Here is a 24,775-nt window from a genome sequence, read left to right as displayed (position 1 = left end):
CCTGCGCCCTGCCTGAATGCAGAGCACTCGCTCCCTGCTGGGAAAAGCACTACAAGTCGACAGACTGTCACAAGCCAAAAGTTGCATGCAACATTTTGTTCAACAGGAAACATTGTTAGGACCAGTTAAAACGGTAATACGTAAGTGTGTAATGAGTGGGTTGACGCACTCTTAGACCTGGTTAGTGTCATGAAAGGAATCTGATACATTTGCCAAGTGAACTCTTTCACTGCATTCACTATTGCAAACATGTTTATCCAAATCTGCAATTTCCCATTATTTCAATATTAACAAAAACAGAAAAAAGACATAGAAGTTTTAAATGTAATGGGTTATTATCCGAGTGTCCTGTGGTACAAGGTGGTCCACAACACATGACAGAATAAAACCGCAGTTAGTCATTACAATCATTAGAGACAGCTATGTGGATCAACCACTATAACGGCCTATGCAGATAGATTTTTGTGTGTCAAAAGACAGGTTTTGAATTCCCACACAAGCTTATTAGAATGCAAACAGGTCAAACGCAGGTCAGCTGCACCCATTAATGACTTCTGTATATTCTTAAGCATATCAAACTGATGTAATTGACGCAAAAGGCCCCCCCCCCCCCCCCCCCCGCCAAAAAAGTTATAGCAACCCTTCAGTTTTTGGCAAGGTACAACAAAGGAGCCAGAAAGTCCTCTACTAAAATAATAGTTGGAATATAACATTATGAGCCCACTTCTCTGTTTAGGAGGACGAAGGTACATTTTATAGAAAGAACAAAAAAATGGCCCAACAGTCAATGTAAGCTCCATCACAAGATGGCCACAATGGGTTCTACCATAATTGTGTCAACCAAGAAGTGTTTGGTGGTGAAACAGTTAAAAAGGAAAAAATATTTTAAGGCCACCAACTAGGTTTATTGTGCCACGTTAGTCTTATAATGAGAAAGATTCAAGGAGACCTCAAAACAAAGGAAGGAATCTACTGAGACTCCAAAAATAAAAACACTAATTATTTCTGATTAATTTTGTTTGGTAGCGTGAACAGAAGCTTGGAGAATTAATTGCTATGTTTTTTCATCTCCATTTTTCCCTGCTCCAAGCGCAGTGTAATTAACCACTGTGCAGACTGAGGCAAGAGTGCATTTCGTGGAATCCCATTTCTTGTGGGAAAGAAATCAAATAATCTTAAAGAAAAAAAACAAAGCTCAGTATATAGTAGATCGGCTTTCCTGTTAGCAGCCAAAGTCCTCCCTGTGGTCACTTTTTCAGAAGCAGAATGTGTGCCTGGTACTAAGTCAAAGTGATGATCAACGAAGATGAATGGATTTTGTAAAACACATAAAGGAATGCCAAAGATAAGAAGTGATAGTTAAAAGTAAATGATAGAATTCAGAATAAATGTGTGTGTTTGTGTGTCACACCAGCAACCTCACATTACAACAATTGTTTGTTTTCTATCATTTAGTTTTAAATTCAGAAAAGTGTATATTTACATCCTGCTCTCTCCCTTTACATACACAAAATACTAAAATCATTTGCACTAGGGGATTCCCAAAATGCATCTCAATTAAATTCCTTTGTATATTTTAAAATAATAATCATTGATAATTATCAAGTAAAATAGCAAAGTCTAGAAAAGAAGTGTTGTAGAGTTGATACAAGTCCCATACACAGCCACTAAGTAAAAGCAGCTGCCAGAAAGAGAAGCCATAGAGTCTGACAATGCTCTTCCTCATCTAGTTCCTTGTTGTCAGCTAGGAATGGATTGGATCACTGCTTAATGTCTGGGCTGACATCATGTAAAGTTTTAGCCGCCTCATTAACACCCATCTGCATGCAGAGCAAATCATTAGGGCACAGAGGAGTAATGTCCCTGCTAGCAAAGAAAGGGTGGACTAATGAGGCATTTTTATCCTCTCCGTGGCCCTTTGCCTCCTCCCTCCCACTCCACTTTGACACTCTGACAACACATCACCTTGACAACTCTCCCTCCCTCCATCCACGCCTCCTCTGCAGGATACACAGTCTCTCTCCCCCCCCCTCCAACGCTAGCTTTAAGGGAGCACAGCAAGCGCCACTCACCCTTCGGAGACTCGCTTCTGGCTTTCTTGCTTTCCACTGGGCACTCGCTGTTACTGTTGGGAGAGCATTCTCGCTTCTTGTCTAAAAAGTCATCTACAAAAAGAGAACAAAAGGACACGGGTTAGAGGCACAATAAGATAACAGTACAATGTCATAAAGCATAAAGCACATTTTGTATTTGTACATGTGATGTTTGAGGCAAGTTCTATTGGCAGCAAAGGAGTTAAGGAGAAAGAACGCAAAAAAAAGATAAGGTAATAATAAGACAAGCCCACTTGCAGCGCACTCCCAATATACAAGTGTTTTGTTCTTCCCCAGATCAGCCCGTGTGCATGTAGAGAGGATCAATGGAGACATTTCCAGCTATAAATATATTGAATGCAGGATGTTCTTACTGAGATTCATCATCTGTCTCCTGTGTGTTTCCAAACCCTGGTGCAGAACAAGTGGGAAGAAGCCTGGGATTCTCTCTACTCAGCTTCCTTTCAACAAGGATTCTTTAACACGCCTGCTCTCTCTCTCCCCCTCTGCTTCTGGCTGTCTCTCTGTCTTCACAGCTGTCTCGCCTCCTGTGCCTGCCTGTCTCTACCACTCCTCTGCCCTTCTGCTGCTGCATGCTACGGAAACGTCAGACGTGCTTGCATTAGTGAGGCTCTGCGAGCCAACGCAAATATCTAATATACAATTACAGCGTCCCCCTGCACAGATTTCCAATCAATAGCCTCCTATTATGTGGCTGGGGGGAGGCTGGAAGCCTGATGCAGCTACACGCGGCAGGAAGGAAGAGGCAGACTGTCATTGGAAGCTTCAAATTCTCATCTATCAAGAGCTTGTTATAGAATCAAGGCAGCATCTTACAGGAAAAGTGAGCCCTCCACTAAAAGGGCAAGCTGTGCCTGTGGACTGTAAATGCAAATGAAAGAATGCTACTTTATCTTCCTACACAAACAACATTAATTATAAATCACAACAGCATTCTATAGGAATGGCATCTCAATGTATGTATAAAGAACATGCCCCACAAATGACAAATTATTAACTTAAAAAAAGAGAATTTTAACAAAATCAAACATTTATCAAAGTTGTTAAAACCAAATCTGATCATTACATTGGCTGCTGCTATTCAAGCACAAACTAAATAGTTGCTAATAATTTCCCCAATGTTGCTGTCCAGTTGTCATCAGCTTATCATACTCTGCCCTTTAGATGGACCATCACAAGCTAAATATCCATTTTGTGAATTAGATTATACATTGTTGGCATGTTTAAAACAGCATTTCAGTAAATACTAAGAAAATAATACTGTCATTACAGGATGATGGCAGTTCAACCATGCAGGTAAGAAGAGTCTACCGTATAGCTGGTTAGTTTTGCAAACCGTGGACAAAGCTACGAAGTATGGTGCTGTCCCAAAAGCAGTTGGCAATTAATACGTTAAACACAAAACAACTGGCTGTGGCTGTCTCCGAGGCAGAGCAAGCATTTGTTTTGTGGTGGTATAAAAGGGCAGACAAACAAGCACAGGCGAAGTTTGTACAAAGTCGCAGACGGTATGCTTGGTCACGAATTCTGCAAACACTGGAAAATCTCCATGCAACCTTCATCGTGTGCCACTGCCAGGAACATTACAGACAAGGAAGGGCAGGAACCTACAGGCTTGCACTCTGAGCCAGAAACTACCCACACACAGACACGCTCACCCTATCCGAAACACACATAGACATCCTCCCCACATCAACATGCATATACCAGGACTCATACAGAAATCTGAAGCACCGGCTTAACCCCTTCATACTAGAACATCCAGCCTCTAAACCAGCATCCTAACTTCTGATTATCATATTAATCATCCATCTATTCACATAGGTTTATAGCAACACCTGACATATCTTTCTCTTAAAAGATCCCAACACCAGTTTGAGAAGCACTTTGGGAGAAAAGCATTATATAAAATATTATCATCATTATTATTAACCATTTATTGAGCACAGCACAATTCCATTATAGGGAAAATGTATACATTATTCCATCAGAATTACCCAGCCAGCCTTAGATGAGTAAAACATATATTGATAATGTCAAATAAGGCATCTCCTAGCTAACTGGACCCAGGAGACCTCAATCCGGCATATCCATTACAGTAGAGCCCAAGGGCAGTGCTGAAGTTAACATTGTAATTCAAGGTATCCCTATTATATTTTATAGTTTTTGAGGTCCTGACCAGAGTCAGACAGGAGACATAGAATGATTAACTTACATTCTGGGCAATAGATTTTAATGCTGTAGAAAAATGGCCCTAATAAGATATAATCAGTCCATTATCAGGTTTTCATAGCGTAGGTTATCGATGAATGCTATTGACATGCCTGTCTGGCACAGAAGGGGCATTCTGTGTAAACAAGTGGCTGGCCACTCCAAGCAAATGGGGTGGCACACACTTGTTAGCGGTTTTGTTCCTTATAGCTATGTGCTGCAATTGAAAATAAATCTCTGTTAACAGGCAATGATGGCGCTGTTCGTAAATGAAATTGGTATGACACATATTATGGTTTCATGGTTGTTGTCATGCCAATTGCTATTTTTTTGTGATACAGGGACAGAAGGTGAAATTTCGCCAACAGAACCACAGATAGCCTGCTGGTGTTCTATCCCTTCGTCATGCTATTAAAAATGAAAAAAAAATATTGGAACTTGGGCCACAACTTAACATCAATTTCAAAAAGATAACTTCATTTTTAATTTGTTTTGTAAACAATACATTCAGCGGTAAGCATAAGGTCAACTGCATAATATGGTGCTAAAAATATAAAAGATATGCACTGTCTCATGTGAATCAATAATTATATTTTGAGCACCATATCTTCACCTCCTCCTCCTCATATTCAAGTGCAGCAGTCTTACCTATATTTAGTGCAAGGTTTTTCTATACTACAACTGCATAATATCCCAGCAGATACAGCAGGAAGTGTGGTCTTCGCATTTTAGGTTTCCATGTACCCAATTTGCACAGCTTGTCTTCTACACTTTCATTGCCTCCTGTCCAGGCTAAACTAGCATTGGTTAGAATACAAAACTGTCAAGGCTCTAGAAACGAAAACCACTGATGAAAGGTGTCAGTGGTTCCTAAAAGATAGGTTACTTTTCATGAATATTCACACTGTTCACAGTGCCAAGGTGTTGGGCAAATCAAAATCTAGGTCACACCACTGACTTACTGTGGAAGTATTAGCACCCCAAATTGTACAGAAGTACCGAATATGCACAGCTTGAGCACATAATGTTTCACGCTGAGCATATTTGGTATTTCTGTACAATGTGCATAAGCTGCACACACCTTTTTGGCTCCATAGATTCCTGTTTTGCACCCAGGCTGGTGTCTCTTAACAGCTTGTGTTTATTGGCTCAGAGTGTAGCAGATGTGTGTGGGATAGGGGTAGGTTCTGGCTGCTTCTGATGATTACGATACAGTGTCCCAGATCTCTAAGATGATTTATTGAATTGGCCCTTGGTTTGCCATATTAATGTATGTTTGGGAATCCAAATATGATAGCACAGAGGGCAGTTAATATACCAAAAGTATTCAAACCTGAATTAATGGGCAGCAAGCTTGCAGGGTCCACATCATCACTAAAGGGAAAGCTGGTGGAATGCAGAAATGCCACACAGCATAGCTAAATCTGTGACCCCAAACACAGTTAAAAGTAATACAGCTTAGTCCGTCAAACGACCTGACCTATATCAGCTGATTGGACAATGATGGAGCAGCAGCATACTGATCATATCATTCCTGTGCTCTTTTCCATTAAGCATGTTCATAACGTGACTGACCAAGTCCTCACTGGTTCCCAGTTCTGGCCCTCTCTTTCCCAGTCTGCTGTGCAGGAGATTACAGGAGACTGATAACAAGACAGAATGCCTATACTAGTTCTATATAAATTACATTTAATACAAGACTATATATGAATAAATAACTGGATTATATAGCATTTTTTAAATATATGGCATTCAGCTTAAGTGTGCCCATCTTATCAGTAATGGCAGCTAATTTGGTGATTTAACCCAACAACCAATGATATTACTGAAATTTATAGAAAAAAAAGATATATTCGTTCAGCCCATGAACAGAAACATGCACATTATAGCTCTAGATTTATAAAAGTAACCCCACCAAGTGGCTCTGAATGGAGTTATCTTGCATTTGAGATAAGTCGTCCCTACTGCACTTGGTAACAAAGAGCTAAAGCTGCATGCTGGCACTTTAAAGTAAGGCGTTCACATAGAAATGTTTTGTGCGTCGTTTGCACCTAACCACAAATGTAAACAATATATTTGCTACAGCAGACATGAATTCTGAACTATTGCCATGGCTTCCTGCTCACAGAGCATTGTGTTCTATACATGGATGAACAATACTTACACTGAACCCTACAAGAAGCTGTTGTGAAACTCTGCTCTCTGTTTGTTACTGTGTAAGCCTTATGGCTGCCTATGAGATAAGCCAAAGGTTGGTGCACAGATTGCCGAAATGGGAAGGCATTCAATTAGGGATAAACCTCTCCAAGCGGGGCCTGTTCCAGACTTGAATTTAAAAGGAGAAAAAACAGGTTTTACGGATATTTCCCTTTAATAAGGTTTTTTACATAAAGTCTGACTTGAGGAGAATGTTTTACTCTTGCATTTACAGATACTCCATAACCTTGAATTTACTGTTATATTATTTAACAAGGAGCTCTAAAGAATCCTGGCAGTTACAAGATCTGGTAGAAGGTAAATTGCAGGAATTCAGCTTCTTTGTAAAAAGTGAAGGCACACTATGAGTTAAGCCCAAGGAGGTGCATGATGTCTCCTGGGCTTATCTCTATTATTTACATCTGACAGTTTTATTGCACACCTGGGAAAAGCTAAACTATCAGTGTATGCTCAGAGCCATAAACCTGTCAGATATAAACAATAGAGATAAGTTCAGGAGATATCTAGCACCTCCTTGGACTTAACTCACAGTGTTCCTGCACTTTTTGAAAATTCAGCTTTAGCATATGTTTTATTACAGTAGTACATAGGACACTTTTTCCTGCATAAGGAAAGACAGCCTGGACCTGCAATATCCAAAGAGAAACTCCAGGCAAACAGCTAAAAACACACATGGAACACATACAGTATATATGAGCTGTTTTACCTGTCAATTTACCTTAGAGAACTATAGAAGGACTTTCCTCTGTTCATTTTGTTCTTTTAGATGCTACATGGACTCTTCTTGGGTTTATACATTTTTTAAATCATATGTTTGATATGTTTTATTTTTTATGTTTGATATATTCACATATTTAATGTTGAGTTTTTTTTTATATATTTTTTGCTTGTGCATTTTTATATTCACATATAAATCGTTTTTTGACTGGATTTGCGCACCTTTTTTCTTTTTTTCTTTTCTTTTTTCAGTATTGTACAGTATTGTATTTTTCAGAAGTTTTCAGTATTTAAACTTATAGAGTTGCAGCATTCAGTCACACTATGCATGCACTTATATTACTACATTTGGTTGCTGTGCATTTTTTTGGATAGCGCAAATATTCCTTTGTCCTTTAATTTACATCTCGCATAGCATGGTCAGGTGGAAGACACCTCTTACAATTAAGGAATATAGTGGTTTCCTCTCTTCATCCCCAGCCTTCTAACCAGACAGTAAAAGGGCAACAGCAGAATAATGAGGTCTGGCAACTAGCCATTTCATATGGAGAGGACAATTGCAGACTCCATGTTTTCTTGGTACATGTTTCTTTTAAGTATGTGTTATCCTGCATTTTGACTATTTAGTTAGTAAACTTTTACTATAGTTCACAGTACATGCCATGATGGGAAGGAAAAGGGCACCCTGACTAGTTATTGGATTGTTATAGACAGGGCCTTCTGATTTTCAATCATACCACACAGCTGCTATATCCAAGACAACTACTTTACAGCTGCAACAGTATAACAGGAACCCATCACAACCCTTAACCCGTGAAAAAATATAGTTCTGGGTTTAAAAATGTATTTAAAGGCCAAAGGTTTTATTTTTTGTGATCAGTAGGGAACGGAATGGAATGGTTTCTCTTTATACAGTATCCTGTCCTGGACACAACAGGAAGTTAAAGGAAATCCCTCCACAGTGAGGGGAGATGCCTTCTTAGGTACATGTCATCACAACAGGTGATCCCACTGGAAGATTTTTCAGCACTTTATTCCTGGTAACAATGAATACAAGGCCAAATACAGAGTGTGAAGCTTTCCAGTAGGGACAGCAATAAAAACCTGACCGATTCTAACTATGCCCTACTCTATACAAACCTAAAAAAAAATCATTTTGGCTTTAGATATACATTAATAGGGCAAAAATTCAAGTGTGAGAATCCAGTTCCTAACTGCCGTCTAAAATTATGGGGGGAAAAAAGAAAATAATATATATCCCCTAAGTTTGGTAGAATGTGAATTCATTGAGATAAAGACACCAAGGTACTTAAATTTAGATAAAGCGTGCACTTGAGACCTGCATTAGTATGTTAAACAAATCAGCGGGAACAGCGTTCCAGCTAGAAGCTATGTTCCCTTCTCCAGCATCCCATATGATTACTCTTTGTCTTCTTCAGTCTGTTCCCTTTATCCTATTCCCCTTGATCTAGATATCTCTTTTTCTCCCCTTTGTCTCTTTGGCTGTTACTTTTTGCCGCCGTCCTCTCATTCCCTTTCCTCCTCTCTGGAGCTCTCTCTGCTATTAAACAGCAACCTGCAGGGCAAACACAGCTACAGGAAGCAGCATTAGAAGGCGGCAGTGGCATATCTTGCCTGTGCCCAGTTAATGATGCAGCACTTAACCAAAGTGACTTTAGAGAGCTCTGCCACTGAGCCTATCACTGTGTGAAGTGCCCCTAAAGTGCACATGGCAGAATTTGGAACAAACGCTCAGAGAGGCCGCCGTATCTCCTGTCTGTGACACGTCTGACGGCACAGACTTCTTAATTCCTTTCTCTTATTCCCTTAATCTGTCATCTTCATCAGGCAGGGGAAGTGGCAGCCAGCAAACCAGGGCCTGCCGCACAATCAATCTCCACATTACAGCTGACAGAATGGTGCTAATAACTTATTGATCTAATGTTTGCAGAGCCCCACTGGGGTTGAAGAGCTGCCACTGATTGGCTCGGAAAGCGGAGACTCTGCCCAGAGCGAAGCGGAAAGCTTTCAAACTGTCTCCTTCCTGAGGACCACGGAAAGAGGGTGGGAAAAAAATGGGGGGGTGCGAAGCAAATACACAGAAGAGGGGAGGGAGTGAATGTGTAGAGAGAGGGAATAATAATAACCATATAAAAGAAATGGGGCAAGGGAAACATAAACAGAGCGAGTGATAAAAGACGACAAAGAATGAAGCAAACAAAAATACAGTGCAAAAAAGAGCGAAAAGGAAGAAAGGGATAATTTAGTCTCTGGTGTAAAGGTGATAAGATACATTCAGACTAAGATTCTGAGAACAGTGTGGGCTAAACTACAGAAACAGTTCTTGGGCAACTGGCTGCGGACTGCTGCAAAAATCTCTATACAATGTGCATTATGTTGCTTTCATTGATGACTGCTGTATTGTAACATAGTTGGGTTGAAAAAAAAAAAATCACAAGTCTATCAAGTTCAACCAATAACTGGAATGCTTGGGAATTTGAATGGCAATTAAAGTGATTGTAAAGGCTAGTTAAAAAAAAAATATCAAAGATGTTATACTTCCCTCCTCTGTGCATTTGGTTTTGTACAGAGCAGCCCAGATCCTCCTCTTCTTGGGTCCCTCTTCGCTGCTCCTAGCCCCTCCCTCCTTTGAGTTCCCCTCAGCCAGCAGTTTTCTACAGGGGGCACCCAAGCAGAGTCAGAGCTCCGTGTATCCATTCTGACACAGAGCCCCGACCCCTCTCTCCCTTGATTGCATGACTGACTTTGATTGACAGCTGTGGGAGCCAATGGTGCCACTGTTCTGTCTCAGCCAATCAGGAGGAGTGTCCTGGATGGCTGAGGGGATCTTGGACATCGCTAGAGAGAGAAGGGGTTTAGGTAGGTAATTAGGGGGTTGCTTGGGGGGGGGGGGGGCTACTACACAAAGAAGGTTTTTTATCTTATGCATTAAGATAAAAAACCTTCTGCCTTTACAACTCCTTTAAGCAAGATAACCTACATTCTCCAGCAATAGAAAAACAAGGCAACCATGGAAATGTTGGGATCATGGCAATTAACACCATATTTCTTAAAAAATGATAAGGTTACCACTAAAGCAGTTGAAATCAATGCTACAAAAGAAGAAAACTTGCCATAGATGGATCGAATCTCGGCCGGTTCAGCAGGGACCAGGCAAGATTTGATCTATCTTTAGGTAGCCTGGTTTTACCAAAGTAAATTCATTGATCGATTTGGGTACAACCAGCTTGTCAGATTTTTTAAATGTAATTTCTGCTTGCGGCTATAGCTGCTAACGGTAATCATTGTATTCTGCCAACGGGGATGCTTCCTAGTGCTGCGGAAGAGATTCCCCCATCAACAATGCTTGTGTTGATGGGGAAATTGAGCAATTGTATTTCCTTCTACTCATGGTGGAAGGAAAGAAAATCACATAATCTATGGGCGGCTTAAAAAGTAAAAACTATGCTAATGAGAACTGAGCTATTTAAAATTATAGACCTAAAGCTGAATGCAATGAATGAAAGCATTATAGCCCATTCATTAATAAACATCACAATCTGATTTTTTTAAATTGTAAAGGGCAATTTTTCTTTGTCATTTTGGATAGAGTAATTGTGGGTTATAACCACTGTCAATTTTTATTTTGCCATATGTGTCCTATAGGGGAGATTTCCTTCACTTCCTGTCCCATAGCTAAACCAGGAAGTGGGAGAAATCCCTCCAAAGTGAGGGAATCCCAGGGTCACCAGAACAATGTCCCCATTGGAAGATTTCTCCTCTATTAGCCCTCATGCACACAGGCTGCTAAAATAACGTTATGAAAACGCCAGTATTTTAGCAGTGACTTTTTTCAGCGTTTTGGTAATAGCATTTTTTAGTGTTTTTGAGCGTTTTTCCGCGTTAGCGTTTTTGAGCGTTTTTTTTTTTTTTCAAATTTTTTTTTTTTTTTTTCCAATGGATCAAAAACGCTAAAAAACGTTGGTGAATGACGTTTTTGAGCGTTTCAGCGTTAGAGCGTTTTTACAGCTGAAAAACGTCTTTCAGAACCCACTGGTCTTGGGTTTTTTTTACAGCTTAAAAACGCCTATGCCACTTGCAGCTCAAAAACGCCTAGGTGGGCATGAAGCCATAGACTAACATAGACAGGCCTTTTTAAGCTGCAAAAAAAGCTCAAAAAAGCAGCTGTAAAAACGTCCATGTGCATGAGGACTTACTGTTCTCATGTGAACCCAAAATTTGGGATTTTTTTCCCCTTTAACTTCAGATGACGGTAAAGAGGACAAACAGAGCGGATCAATCTCCCTAACGGAGGCACAGACAGCGATTAAAAACTCACAGGTGTTCTAATAAAGCAAAAGAAAAAAGTTTTGGCTTTAGTTACACTTTATATAGTGTTCAATAGACTGTAGGAATAGGTGACCTGTACAAATGTGTAGTACAGGCAGTCCCTGAGTTATGAACATCCAAGTTGTGAACGACACCTACTTACAACCGGAGTCGGTGTGACAATACTGCCGGCCATTTGCGCTCCACGCTGGTCCCAGATACCGCCAACCAGCCATCCCGCAGTGCCGGACACATCCCACGCTGTAGTACTGCATGGCCATAAGAGCCCCAAATAACACAGCTGCATGCCCAGAAGCACCTGGAACATTCCTCATCATTGCACAGGCTGGAGTTACACTTAAAAATGTAGTGTTCTGACTTCCAAAAAAATGTGATTTAAGAACAAACCTACAGTCCTTATCTTGTTCGTACCGCCTGTATAGGCCTAAACCTGTATGCCCTGGAGGAAATATAAAGTTGTGGTGTTATTCATAACACTCATCAGAAATTGGCTTGCCTGTGCTAGAGAAATGAAAACAGAAATCTAGTTGGTTACAATTATAAAAAAATTCAATTGTTTTAAATGTATCTCAGTGATGTGAAATCAATTATTCAGACTAGCTTGCATAAGGCCAGCTAATCGGGATGTTTCCTAGCCTTGAGCTGCAATGCTTCTGAGATCCCAAGGTTAGATATGTCTTTTACTGGAAGAACCATTATATTTTTTAGGCCCCACAAAATACCACACCATTTTTTTGGGCCCTTAATATGATTTGTAGTTTATTTATACACTCATTCAAACTCTTGTGTGCATGCATATGTACTATGGATTCTTACAGACTAAAAAATACGCTTATAATATACATATACACAGTTGGGTTGAAAATGGTTCATGCATACAGATCAATTGCCTATATACACATTCACGTGTATATGAAGCTCCATGTACAATTGAATACTCATATCTGAAGGATGGAATATGCAAAACATGACAACGGCTCAGAGTGTGACATCCCAACAGCCGTATACAGGCCCGGCCCTGTAGAAAATCCACATACACTTATTTGCTTCAACTACATGCCCCACCAACATCTTGAACACTTGTGTTGATATATGTGGTCCAAGGAAAACAATAAAAGTTTAATGTATTTCAGTTATGTGAGAGCAAGGACATATTAATCATTCTACAGGCGCAGAAGGTAATCTGCTTCTGGAAGCCACAGGGAGACGCTTTTAGGATCAGGTCTACAGACTTGTAAGTATATCAGAAGGGTTATAACCCAAATCTTAGTATAACCAATTCGGACCTCTGTTTTCATGTAATTTGCCGTTTTATTCATAGTTTTAATGCTGCTGTGTCCATTGATTATATCTGTATTCAATACCAACATACAGGGTTTGGTCACTTGGCTTTATTCTTTTAAATTGCAAACATTTACAAAATCACTATAGAGAAACACCTATGTAGCAGAACCAAGAAAAATAATTAAGACAGGTTGCAAGAGTCAAGACCAGGAAGGACGGAATACTGTCACAATGATCCCAGCTCATACCCTTTACTCATCTTGTGATATTCTATTGTCATGATATTTGAAAAACTACCAACCTTGCTTGCAAGGGTCACAGAACTGTCATATTTTAAAGACCTTAACACTAGTTCATTCAATTAATCCTTGAGAATGTAAACGTGGGCCCAGCATGTCCATCAGTGAGAAAGGGGTAAAAGGTTGCCAGGAATATGACAGCAGAGTAAAGTGGCTGAATAGTAGAAAGCGACGGCAAAAAAGGTGGATGTTTACCTCTCACCCTGTCATCTCTAGACAGCACAACTGACAATCAGGCTGAGGCCAGGGAGGCTGCGGAATAAAGGTGGCAATGTGATCCACTGGAGGGAGCAAGAGAAGAATCAGCGGCATAAACGAACAGACACAGACATGCCAGCAAGATTTTTGACACACTTACATGAGTTATTCTTCAGTTATCTGCCTGAAGAGGTCTTCAGAGAAACACAGAGGTGCTGCACACAGTAGAACTGCGGCTCAGTCCCTCTGTGCTCTGAACGCCCAAGCTGGTAAGCCCCGATACCATACAACACATAGCTGATAAAATCTGTGATCTGTTAAAAATACAATACAAAAAAATATCATTTTCAAAATAAAGATGGACTTTTCACATGCCACATTTTGTCCCAAGGTACAGGATTTGGGCTTCATGGCAACAAACAGGGGCATCCTTCTGTAAACTTGGACTGCAGAACCAAAGTTGTGAACAGCTCATATTACTCTCTAGGGATTATTCAGCTCTGTATATCTGTTTGTCTTGCTTACTGACTACAGATAATATTATTTAAGTATTAAATTGAATGTATAGTATTTGTCAGGTACACAGATGAATGCGATAAGCTTTAAAGCGATTGTAGAGGCTTGTTTAAAAAAAAAAAAAAATTATAACATGTTATACTTACCTCATCAGTGCAGTTGGTTTTGCACAGAGCAGCTCAGATCCTCCTCTTCTTGGGTCCCTCTTTGCTGCTCCTGGTCCCTCCCTCTTTGGAGTGCCCCTCAGCCAGCAGTTTGCTACAGGGGTCACCCAATCTGAGTCAGAGCTCCGTGTATCCATTCAGACATGGAGCCACGACCTGGCCCCTCTCTCCCCTGATTGGCTGACTTTGACTGACAGCCATGAGAGCCAATAGCCCTACTGCGCTGTCTCAGCCGATCAGGAGGATGTGTACTGGATGGCTGAGGGGATCGTGGACATTGCTAGAGAGAGAAGGAGCTCAGGTAGGTATTTGGGGGGTCCTGGGGAGGCTGCTACACACAGAAGGTTTTTTATCTTAATGCATAGAATGCATTAAGATAAAAAACCTTCTGCATTTACAACTCCTTTAAGTCCCTTTACTTACCTGAATTGCAGGGTGGATCTGTAAATGGAGAGACTACAAGTCCCATCTGCCACCATGGCAGAGGGATTCAAAGTTCTCAGTAGAGCACAAGTTCAGAGACTGGAATAGCCTGTGGAAGCCTGCATATTGCATATGCAATCCACTGACCACAGTTGTTTTGCAGGAAAATAGTAATAAATGCACATTATTCTGGGTGCATTTATTGCTTTTTTTAAAAAGATTGAATATATCTTTAAATTATATCTAAACTTAAACTGAACATATTGCAGATTACCAGACCTTAGATGTGGTGCATTTTAGGAAGCAGAATTTATAACTGTTTGAACGATGGAAATATTTTTGTTGTGCCCAGAGTTCACCATTCAACCATGGACAACAATTGGTAAATATGCAATAGTAGTACCTTGAAAGCTGACAAATCCCTATTGATGCAACTACATAGCCAATCAGAATGTCTTATTCAGAGAGGTCTACTGGTATTAATCCATTCCATCAAGAGGGCTGGGACTGTCAGTACTGGCACTAATTCGACTATCTGTACCTAACACGGTCTCAGTCCCACAAACCCCTTAACTGTATTTTCCAAACAAATCCCTATAGCAGCTCATTCGCTTTATCCTGTAAAAATGTGTTAAGAACGCACTTTATTAGAGTATGTGTCACAGGCATCCATTCTGTAGCTCTCCTTGCCTTCCGCTTTCCATGCTGTGAGTGTCTGGTTTTATCACTCACTCTGCCTCTGTTTTTTCACAGCTAGCTTCCCCCTTGTCAACGTGTCTCAGCGCTTCTCTCCTGTGTGCAGTGGGGTGAGCTTTTCACGCCCTGCCGTGCAGCTGCATCCACAGAGCCAGGTGAAGCTGACATTCCTGTCATGCTGATTGCACAGATAGCCAAGCGCCACATCCATCTCATCAAGCACAGGGATAGCAGCAAAGGGGAAAAAAAAAATCAATCACCTGCCAAAAGAGCTAACAATCTAACTTTAACGAGAGGAATGGGGAAAAAAATTCACTGCGTCTGTCTTTTTTTGGTTTCAAAATATTAACCACTACATTCCTTATAATGCCAGTGGTCTTGGATTTGCTTAAACATGGACAGCAAGGTAGCAATTAATTCACTGTGTTCCTGCACCAGGAAGCACAAATCCATTTTCTTCTTAGTTGGGATTCTCGGTTTCAGGAGCAGAAAACAAGAACACCTATGTGAAAACCCATATATGTAATTTCATAAAACCAGTGTAAAGGGGCACTCCTCCCTCAGACCACATAGCCAATGTCTTTCTGCAATGCTTACAAAGGTCTCGCCTTCTTCCTACTATACCTTTGACTGTGTAGAGGCTTGCAGACCACAACAGCCAGTGCTTGTTGATGATAAAGTGTTTGCAAATGGTCACAGAAATTTTCAAGCACCTCTGAAAATCTCATTGTGATCAATCCAGCCAAAGAGCAAGGGAGAATTTTCAGTGTTAATCAACAACATGTGTTTTGGGTCAGTTGTGACTTCAATAATAACAGGGAGATTCTGGATCTTTCATGTTATCTTACAAATGATATGGTCAAGCAGCAACCACCATTAATTCCTGGCTCTCTATACTGACCATGGCTACCCATGTAGGTAGTCTTCACCAGAATAAGGGGATAAGAGTAATGCCCTATACACACGATCGGACATTGATCGGACATTCCGACAACAAAATCCATGGATTTTTCCGACGGATGTTGGCTCAAACTTGTTTTGCATACACACGGTCACACAAAGTTGTCGGAAAATCCGATCGTTCTGAACGCGGTGACGTAAAACACGTACGTCTGGACTATAAACGGGCAGTAGCCAATAGCTTTCGTCTCTTAATTTATTCTGAGCATGCGTGGCACTTTGTGCATCGGAATTGTCCACACACGGTCGGAATTTACGCGAACGGATTTTGTTCTCAGACATTTTATAGCCTGCTCTCAAACTTTGTGTCGGAAATTCCAATGGAAAAAGTCCGATGGAGCCCACACACGTTCGGAATTTCCGACAACAAGCTCCAATCGCACATATTCCGTCGGAAAGTCCGATCGTGTGTACAGGGCATAAGAGTTGCAAAAAACCAGGGTGAGAAAAATCCCTATAATTAGGTAGACAGTATACCTAAAATATTCTACCAGTCTCTCAGGTTTCTGTATTGAACGCAATGCAATCACATTTACTGGCCTCTTTAAATGACCATCTAATTCTGTATGGGACTGAAAGATCCCAGAGTCTCCATCAAATTGTCCTCTAGGACTTTAAGAAAAAGTTAGAAAAAGCAAAGCATTTAGCAAGCAACAATGTAGATGTGTGAAAGTCGAATTTATTAGATGGAAGAATCCCAAGTTCAAGATCCTATTCATCTTGTATCTCAAACTTAGGTCAGGAGCTTACATTTTGAAACATCAGCAGGAACAGACTGAAATAGGAAAGGTAGGACATGTGCGCCACTATGCCCAGGACCTGTATTCTATAACCTGTTCTGGCAAAGATTTAGGTACAGATTAATAATGGATTGCAAAAGGAACACTCACACCTCCTCTCCCTCACTATAAAATGATGACATGGTGTACAATGTCCTCTGGGTTGTCATGTGCCGCCTAATTCAGCATTAAACAAACACGCTGTGCTGGGCTGTTCTGCCTCACAGGTGAGACCAGGATATCCTGTATCACCATTAGATGTGCTGGTGTGAACACATTATGAGGTTTTACATCATCCCCCAGCAAAGAACTGATTACACCCCATAGGGTTTTCAAAATGCATGTTTTTTTAAAATGCGTTTTACAGGTTTCTCTATGAGAGATGTGCTTTTGTTAAAAAATACACTGGATGAAAATGCAGAAATATCATAGACTTTGGGGGTTATTTCCTAAAGTCAAATCCACTTTGCACTACAAGTGCAAAGTGCACTTGAGAAATTGCACTGGAAGTGCAGTTGCTGTAGATCCGAGGGGGACATGCAAGGAAAATAAAAAACAGCATTTTAGCTTTCACATGATTGGATGATAAAATCAGCAGAGCTTCCCCTCATTTCAGATCTACCCCTCAGATTTACAGCGACTGCACTTCCAAGTGCACTTTCAGTGCAATTTCCAGTGCACTTTGCACTTGTAGTTTGCACTTGTAGTGCAAAGTGGATTTGCCTTTCGTAAATAACCCCCAGTGGGTCATGGACTATAATGCTACAGATCTCATCAGGCATTTTGTATGTAGTTAACTGTGCTAACTGGAGGAAGGAAGTTTGGGGTGCTTCCTTCAACAACCAATCAAATGGTGCCTGTCACTTTAGACTCCAGAAGTAATAACTGACTGATAGATATTTGCAGCAGTACAAGTTAATTTTCATCGCTATTTTTAAATATGGTCAGGTACTTTTATTTTAATAAAGAGGTATCAATACATTGGATTTATTGTAAAAGTAGCCTTGTGCCTACAAAACTTTTTTTTTTTTTATAAGAAAATCACAAATGTCGCAGAGAAACTAAAAGGCTAGAGAGCGAGTAGCTATGTCCCATAAAATGTATGACACAACAGGAGGATGCAAGAGCAGAAGTTTAAATCTATTATCCAACACAATTCCTAGCACTAACATACTGTACATAAATGCCCTACAATTTCTAAAAGCACTGCTCTACCCTATTCTTATTTATAGGTATTCTGATCCAACTGGATGTGACAAAGACTTTAAGGACACCAACATTTTTATATTTTTTTTATCAAATTAACAATTAACTGTGCCATATAAATCAGTAATCCAAAGTACAAAGAATCCAGCATGTGCTTGATCCTCAAGAGCTATACAGGTGTCTATGAGCTTGCGTAAGAGTACAAATAGAAATCATCAGGAAAATAACCCAACAGGAAGTGATCAGAACCGTTACTTCATAATTAAGAAGTTCTGGCTGGCTGTCTTGGGTTACTATAATTTGAACATGGACTTCTATATATAAAAAAAAAAAAAACACCTTTAAAATAAATTGAATTAGAAAAAAATATATATATACACATACACACACACATACAGATAGATATACATACACACACAGGAGCACTTCTATACACAATATCACTGCAATAAAACAATCATAGCTAACGTATGCGTCATTATCATCATGTACAAGTCAGGACATTACCAGAAAGGCAAGAGTTCCTCAGTGCGGGATGCAATGGAGCCGTGGTTAAAGAGACAGGTGTGTGCAAACACAGAGCCATAAGAAAAAGGACATGTGTTATCAGAGGTGGGCAGGTGCAATGTCTATCTCTCTCCCCCTCTGGGCTGGGCAAATTAGCTAAAGTGGATGGTCAGGATTGTGCTTGTTTACAGAGACACCTCGAGCCGCTTAAGGAAGCTTCTAAATCTGTGTTTAATGTGCAAACCTGCAGCTTTCTGGCCTGCCTATGTCAGGAAGCCCCGGCCTGCCTCATCCTTTTGTATGTCTTCTCCAATTAAGATTAAAGTGATCCTTGTGCTCAGCTCATCCCTCTCTCTAGATAAAACCTCTGAGCTCCAGCCAGCACTGCACCTAGAGTCTTATCACCTGCTAATCTCATCCTTCCTAAAGATAACAGGCAAACTGCTCACACAACTTTTCCCTGGTGATATCTACTACATCCTCAGCACAGAGGAAAGCAGAAGAAAAACCCAGCCTACTTCAGGCTGGAATTACCTTAGAGCTTTTAGCTGGCCACACATGGATCGAAATTCAATCAGTCCCATTTCGATCCATGTATGGGGCAGGCTTGTTGTACAAAAGTTGAACTATCGTTCGACTTCTGTACAACCAGTCAGTCTGCCTTTTCCTGAATGATCAGTGCCGCCGGCTATAGCCAGCAACATTGTTCATTGTATACTGACACTGGGGAAGGCACCCTGCTGTCAGAATACAAAGTCAGGAAAGATCCCCCCACATTAAATGTGTGGATGAGAGAATCAACAGGCTGATTGAATGAAAAAAATGAATCACGTGTGGCCAGCTTAACACATAAAATTGTATAGAAGTCTGAAGAACCAATTAGAATAGCTAACTTCTTGTCAGAAGAAAAAGAGCGCCAGTTATTCCTACCCATGCCACATCTGGTAAACACGTTTGAGCACAGCATTGCCACTTGGGCTCTAGACACCAAGCTGTGAACAAAGCTCAAGAAAAAGCCCAGGACTCGAGCCTTCGATTATATGGCCTCATGCACATTGGACGTATAAAAGCATCAGTAACATTAGCTGTATGTTGGTGTGGACTGTAGAACTATCAGTGACTGCAAATATATCTTTGTAGTCCTTGGTGCTCCAACTGTAATTATAGCAAGGACTTCAGTTTGTGTAAACATGTAGGCTAACCTGTTGCAGTCTGCAGTGAAAGAAGATCCAACGTTCTATAGATCCTCACTTTGTTGGGCATATTGGGCTATCCAGGACACTGCATGCTCATACACTTTTTGGTACTTTCACTTCTCCCGATAGAGAAAATGGCATGATCTAGAACCCCAAACATTAACAATACTGCCCAAACATATTTTAGTCATCTAGAACTAGACATGGTCTATTTATAAGAATATGTTTTTCAGACTTTTGAAACAAGTCTAGTGGGTGAAGGCTGATATAAAACTCTCTAATACAAGACCAATTTACTTATTTTGGTTATTCTCTGCTATCTGTATTGTTAAATTGGCTTGTTGGTACATGACTCTGTACTGTTCTCCATAATTATGAAAATGTCTCGGATCGTTGTTAGAGATGTGGCACAGAAAAAGTTTCCTCTGTATATGTGTTTCGGTCCTGCCCAAAACAAAGGTCCTTCTAACTGGAAGTTCAAAACATATCACAAAAATGTTCTAACTTTCTACTAACAGGAGACCCTTATCCATTCCTTCTACACAACACTTCCATCCCTACGAAAACATATCAGAAACCTATTCTCAGACAACTTTTCAAGTCAACAATACCTGTATCCCCAGAAGATGGAGAACTCCCACCCTTCAGTGTCTGTGGTTGTACAGAGTAGAGGAAATACAATGAATGAAAGATCTTTCTTGTTTCAATAAATATACTGTAAAACATGGTTTAACTGAATTGATTTCACTCTCTCAAATGAAGGAGAGATCCCTATGCATGCCAATAACTAAAACTTCCAGCTCTCTTCATCTGCCAGGCCTGGGAGGCACACATATTCTCTACTCTGCACCTGGGCTCCACCCCCCTCCTTACATCCTATCCCCTTCTATTTTTTTTGCTTTACTTTCTCCCTGAAATCTTCATTCTCCTTGGCCCCTCCATTCTGATACTTAGCTTCTGCTCCTTCTCTTATCTCCTTTCCCCACTGAAAAACCATTTATCCTCAACCTACAGACTGCCCAAACTGTAACACTAAAGCCAGCCATACATGGTTTGAATCTCGGCTGGTTCAGCAGGGATCAGCTGAGGAATGAACCATGTATGGGCAGGCTGATTGTACCCAAGTTGATCCACCGATCGTCTTGGGTACATCCAGTATGTAAGATTTTTAGTATGCCATTATTGCAACTCGCAATCACTGTGTTCTCCTGAAACAACCCCCACCAGGAGAACACAATAGCTCCATTGGAGGAATTGTCCCCATGGTTGCAGGAAAGAAAATTGTATCATCTATGGCCGGCTTAAAAACAAAACTCGGAGTTATTGCACTCTGGATAATAGTGTTAACAACAAAACATCTGAACAGTAAAAGGGATATCCCCTCTCAAATGATGGCATTAAAAGTTCCAACTATAATGGAACACCATACTTGTGATGCACTGAACTGTCTGGCTTGCAGTACGATATGTAGTTTTCCCATATCCTTGATTTGTGCACCATGGTAACACACTCTGGTCATTTTCATTCTATGTACAATATTCTGATTCTCTATAAACAATTTACAAAAAAATGGTTTGTTGGGAGTCAATGATTCTTTTACATATCTGTAATAAGGAATATTTTAGGCTCTTAACAAATATTAGAACAAAGATCTCACTGGTGGTGTGTCTAGCCAATCAGTACATGAGTACTATAATCAATCAGCATCTGCTAAGACCTGTAATATCAAAGTTGAATGCACTTATCGATTAAAGGAAGTCTTCTGCCTTTACATTAAAAATAAGAATAAAACTCTTCTTTAATACAAAAAAAAAAAAAAAAATACAGCAATCCAATCTTTAGTTTCGTTAGGGGTTTTCCGACTTCAGACAGAAAATGTAAAACCTGTTCACAGGCTCAGCTGTTACAGCAAAGCTGCTAAACAGCTCCAAGGGCAGCATAACTTGGAGCTACTTGACCTTCTTTAGTGCAATGCAGCCCAAGCTCACTTCCCACAATGAAAAGAAGCAGGTCTCTAAAGATGGATTTCCATTGCACTAGCACCTTGCCAATTGTCACGTTTCAGAGTGGGGAAGCATCCCCCAATCAGCAGTGAGTGTCCAAAAGAGTACAGTGGAAAACAACTCCTAGGAATCTAAAGGCCAAACAGCTAAACCCTTTTATATAAACAGCTTCCTTTCATACAGAAAAATACTTTTATGCCGCGTACACACGTCCGGACTTTCCATCAGAGTAGACTCTGACGGTCTTTCTGACGGAGTTGCAATGGAGTTCCACTGAAACGGACTTGCCTACACACGATCACAACAAAGTCCGTTCGTTTAGATGACGTACAATGGGACTAGAAAAAGGAAGTTCAATAGCCAGTAGCCAATAGCTGCCCTTGCGTCGTTTTTGGTTCGTCGGACTAGCATATAGACGAACTGTTTTCCCGATAGGAATTGAGTCCGTCGGAAAGATTTGAAACATGTTCTATTTCTAGGTCCGTCAGAATTTTAGAAAGAAAAAGTCTGATGAAGCCCACACACGATCAGAATGTCCGACGGAATGATTCCGTCGGACCGTTTCTGCCGGAAAGTCCAGTCGTGTGTACATGGCATTAGTGTTCTTTATCCACGTTGATTCAAACTTCACAGAAGTAACCTAAAAAAAGAAAAACAAACATTCTATAAAACTCACTTCCATATACAGTAAGTGAGCACTAAACGTGTTTATAAGGGCTGAATATTTTTTTTATTTTTTTTATCAGGCAGGTTCCTATGGTGACAGACAGAGAAGAAGAGGAGCCCAGAGTGCCAGCAGGGGAGCAAGGGACCCCAGAAGAGAAGAATCAGGGGTGCTCTATGCAAAACCATTACACAGAGTAAGTAAGAATTTAATTATCACGTTAAATTAATCTCTTTTCTTTCTATCTACTCTGTCCAACTTTTTTTTTTATGAACCTTTATAAGATGTCACACCATAACCATTCTAAAAAGGTAGTTATTGTAATCTTGTACCCTAGAAGATAATAAAGGACATCAAGCAAATCCTGAATTAAAGCCATCTAGGTATTATCTATAGTCACAGATGCTTAAGTCATATTAAGAACCAACTGCCTTATCTATCTTCTGCTACCTGTGACAGGACTGCGCAATCTTTTAGAAGAGACAGTGCTTAGAGTCAGTGTGAAAATCTTCTGGGTCCCACTATGTCATTGTTCATGAATCCCAAAAATATAGAGTTTCCACTAAAATCCATAACTGAATAGTATATCTGATACTCTGACCCCAAACAAATTTTTAAGACCTCTCAAGTAAAACAGTCCTAGACTTTTAGTGATTACAACGTATAGAAACTTTCGGTGCATATAGAGGTGTGCAGTAATTTTGAAAATGTAATTAATTTACGATGATGTTCTAAAACTTAGGACTTTAAGGCTTACAGGTCAAATGCAAGTATGTTGGGATATTTTGGTAAGAATTGCAGTTTGACAAGGTTATATAAATACCATAGGCCTCCAGATGTAAGAAATTACCAATCTTGTACCGAAAACATTTTGCTAGCTTCCATTCTATTGATTTTGTTCTATTTTCTCCTGAAAAATCCCAAAGTAATTTAATCAAATCACTGACTGAACATTTAGATTCCAATATTGGATTCTATATATACAAACAGGGCTTTTTTTCTCAGAAAATAGGTACAGGAACTCAACCATGCCCACCACACACACATACCTGCCAAATGTCATCAAATAGTAGCTCCTCCCTCTGCAAACAACCCATCCCTCCACTGCCCTCATCTTTTCCCCCTCCTTAAAAGCTCCACCATCTACCACATGCCTTAGGTTTGTTGCAATATTAAGCTGAAGCAAGGGAGATCATGCAGTAGGAGCATCAACAACTGGTCACCAGGGAAAAAATGGAGACCACAGAGGTTGCAGCCTACCACGCACCCTCTCCCGCCCATGACTGCACTTAACCCTGGGCACCTGTTCTGTATTTCCCTTGTCCCTGTCCAGCACTCTGTGGGATCTGTGCAGGAGATCTGACCTGTGGGAGCCACTGGAAGATAAGGTATTACTTGTAAACACAGAAGCTGGACTTCTGTGTTACCAGGTGATAGTGGTGAGCAGGGAGCAGAAGACCTGAGCCAGAGGTGGTGGAACTGAGTTCCCCCTAGTTCCTGCTGAAAAAAAGCCCTGTATACAAATACCATAACCTTATATACATTTCAGAATAACTTTTGTTCTACTGCTTTTGTCCCACTACAACATTAAAGAGGCCTATTTAATTTGAATAAATCATTTCAACCTTTAGTGGTAAACTCTATTGGATTATATATGACCACATTACCGTAAATGATAACTATGAATAATTATGCTAGAATCATTTTAATATAAACCATAGGGGAGGGGGATGGGGTATTCTAACTAACCTGATACTTGTTCTGCAGAATCCTCCAGGTGCCTACACCTCAGATCTGCTACTCTGTGGAGCACCCCAAAATCTCCAAATAGCAGTATATTTCTCTGTCAACTGTGGTCAGCAGCTCTTGCAGACCTCCTTCATCTCATTATCGGAACATTACTATGATGGGCATTTTTTCAGTGCTTGCAGTGAGTATTTCATTCATCGTTTGGAGAGGGATGCTTCCTACCATATGGGGATGCAAGTGCTCAGCAGAACAGCTATATAGGCTCCTAGAGCAGTTTAATCAGCGCAAGATCATTTTAAATAACAATTGTTAGTTAAATCTTCTGATGGTAATCTTATCTCTATCTATCTAGTTAAATCTTCTGATGGTCATCTTATCTCTATCTATTTATCTATCTATCAATCAGAAACACGAGTCCAGATTTAAATAAATGTTTAAAATATATGTGAACCCTCACATTGTAAAACAACTTAAATTTAGTTTAAAAAAGAAATGAAAAGCAAAACAATTGTGTATACATAA

The 24,775-nt window shown here is 40.3% G+C and overlaps 1 protein-coding gene across 9 annotated transcripts in view; it reads right to left on the bottom strand.

The window, feature by feature from the left end:
- The window catches only part of SAMD11 (sterile alpha motif domain containing 11), a 265,271-nt gene that overhangs the window by 60,505 nt on the left and 179,991 nt on the right, over nt 1-24,775 (bottom strand). For all 9 annotated transcript variants that reach the window (XR_012236373.1, XM_073603041.1, XM_073603038.1 and 6 more), the window contains one exon: nt 2,073-2,165. Coding sequence is in view for 8 of the 9 variants with exons in the window: in XM_073603041.1 (XP_073459142.1) it covers nt 2,073-2,165 (93 nt within the window). In the remaining variant the exon portion in view is untranslated. The remainder of the gene's footprint in view (nt 1-2,072; nt 2,166-24,775) is intronic.

Source organism: Aquarana catesbeiana, linkage group LG10, assembly GCF_042186555.1.
Source record: "Aquarana catesbeiana isolate 2022-GZ linkage group LG10, ASM4218655v1, whole genome shotgun sequence".
NCBI lineage: Eukaryota > Metazoa > Chordata > Amphibia > Anura > Ranidae > Aquarana > Aquarana catesbeiana.
This window is presented reverse-complemented; position numbering and strand designations above follow the sequence as displayed.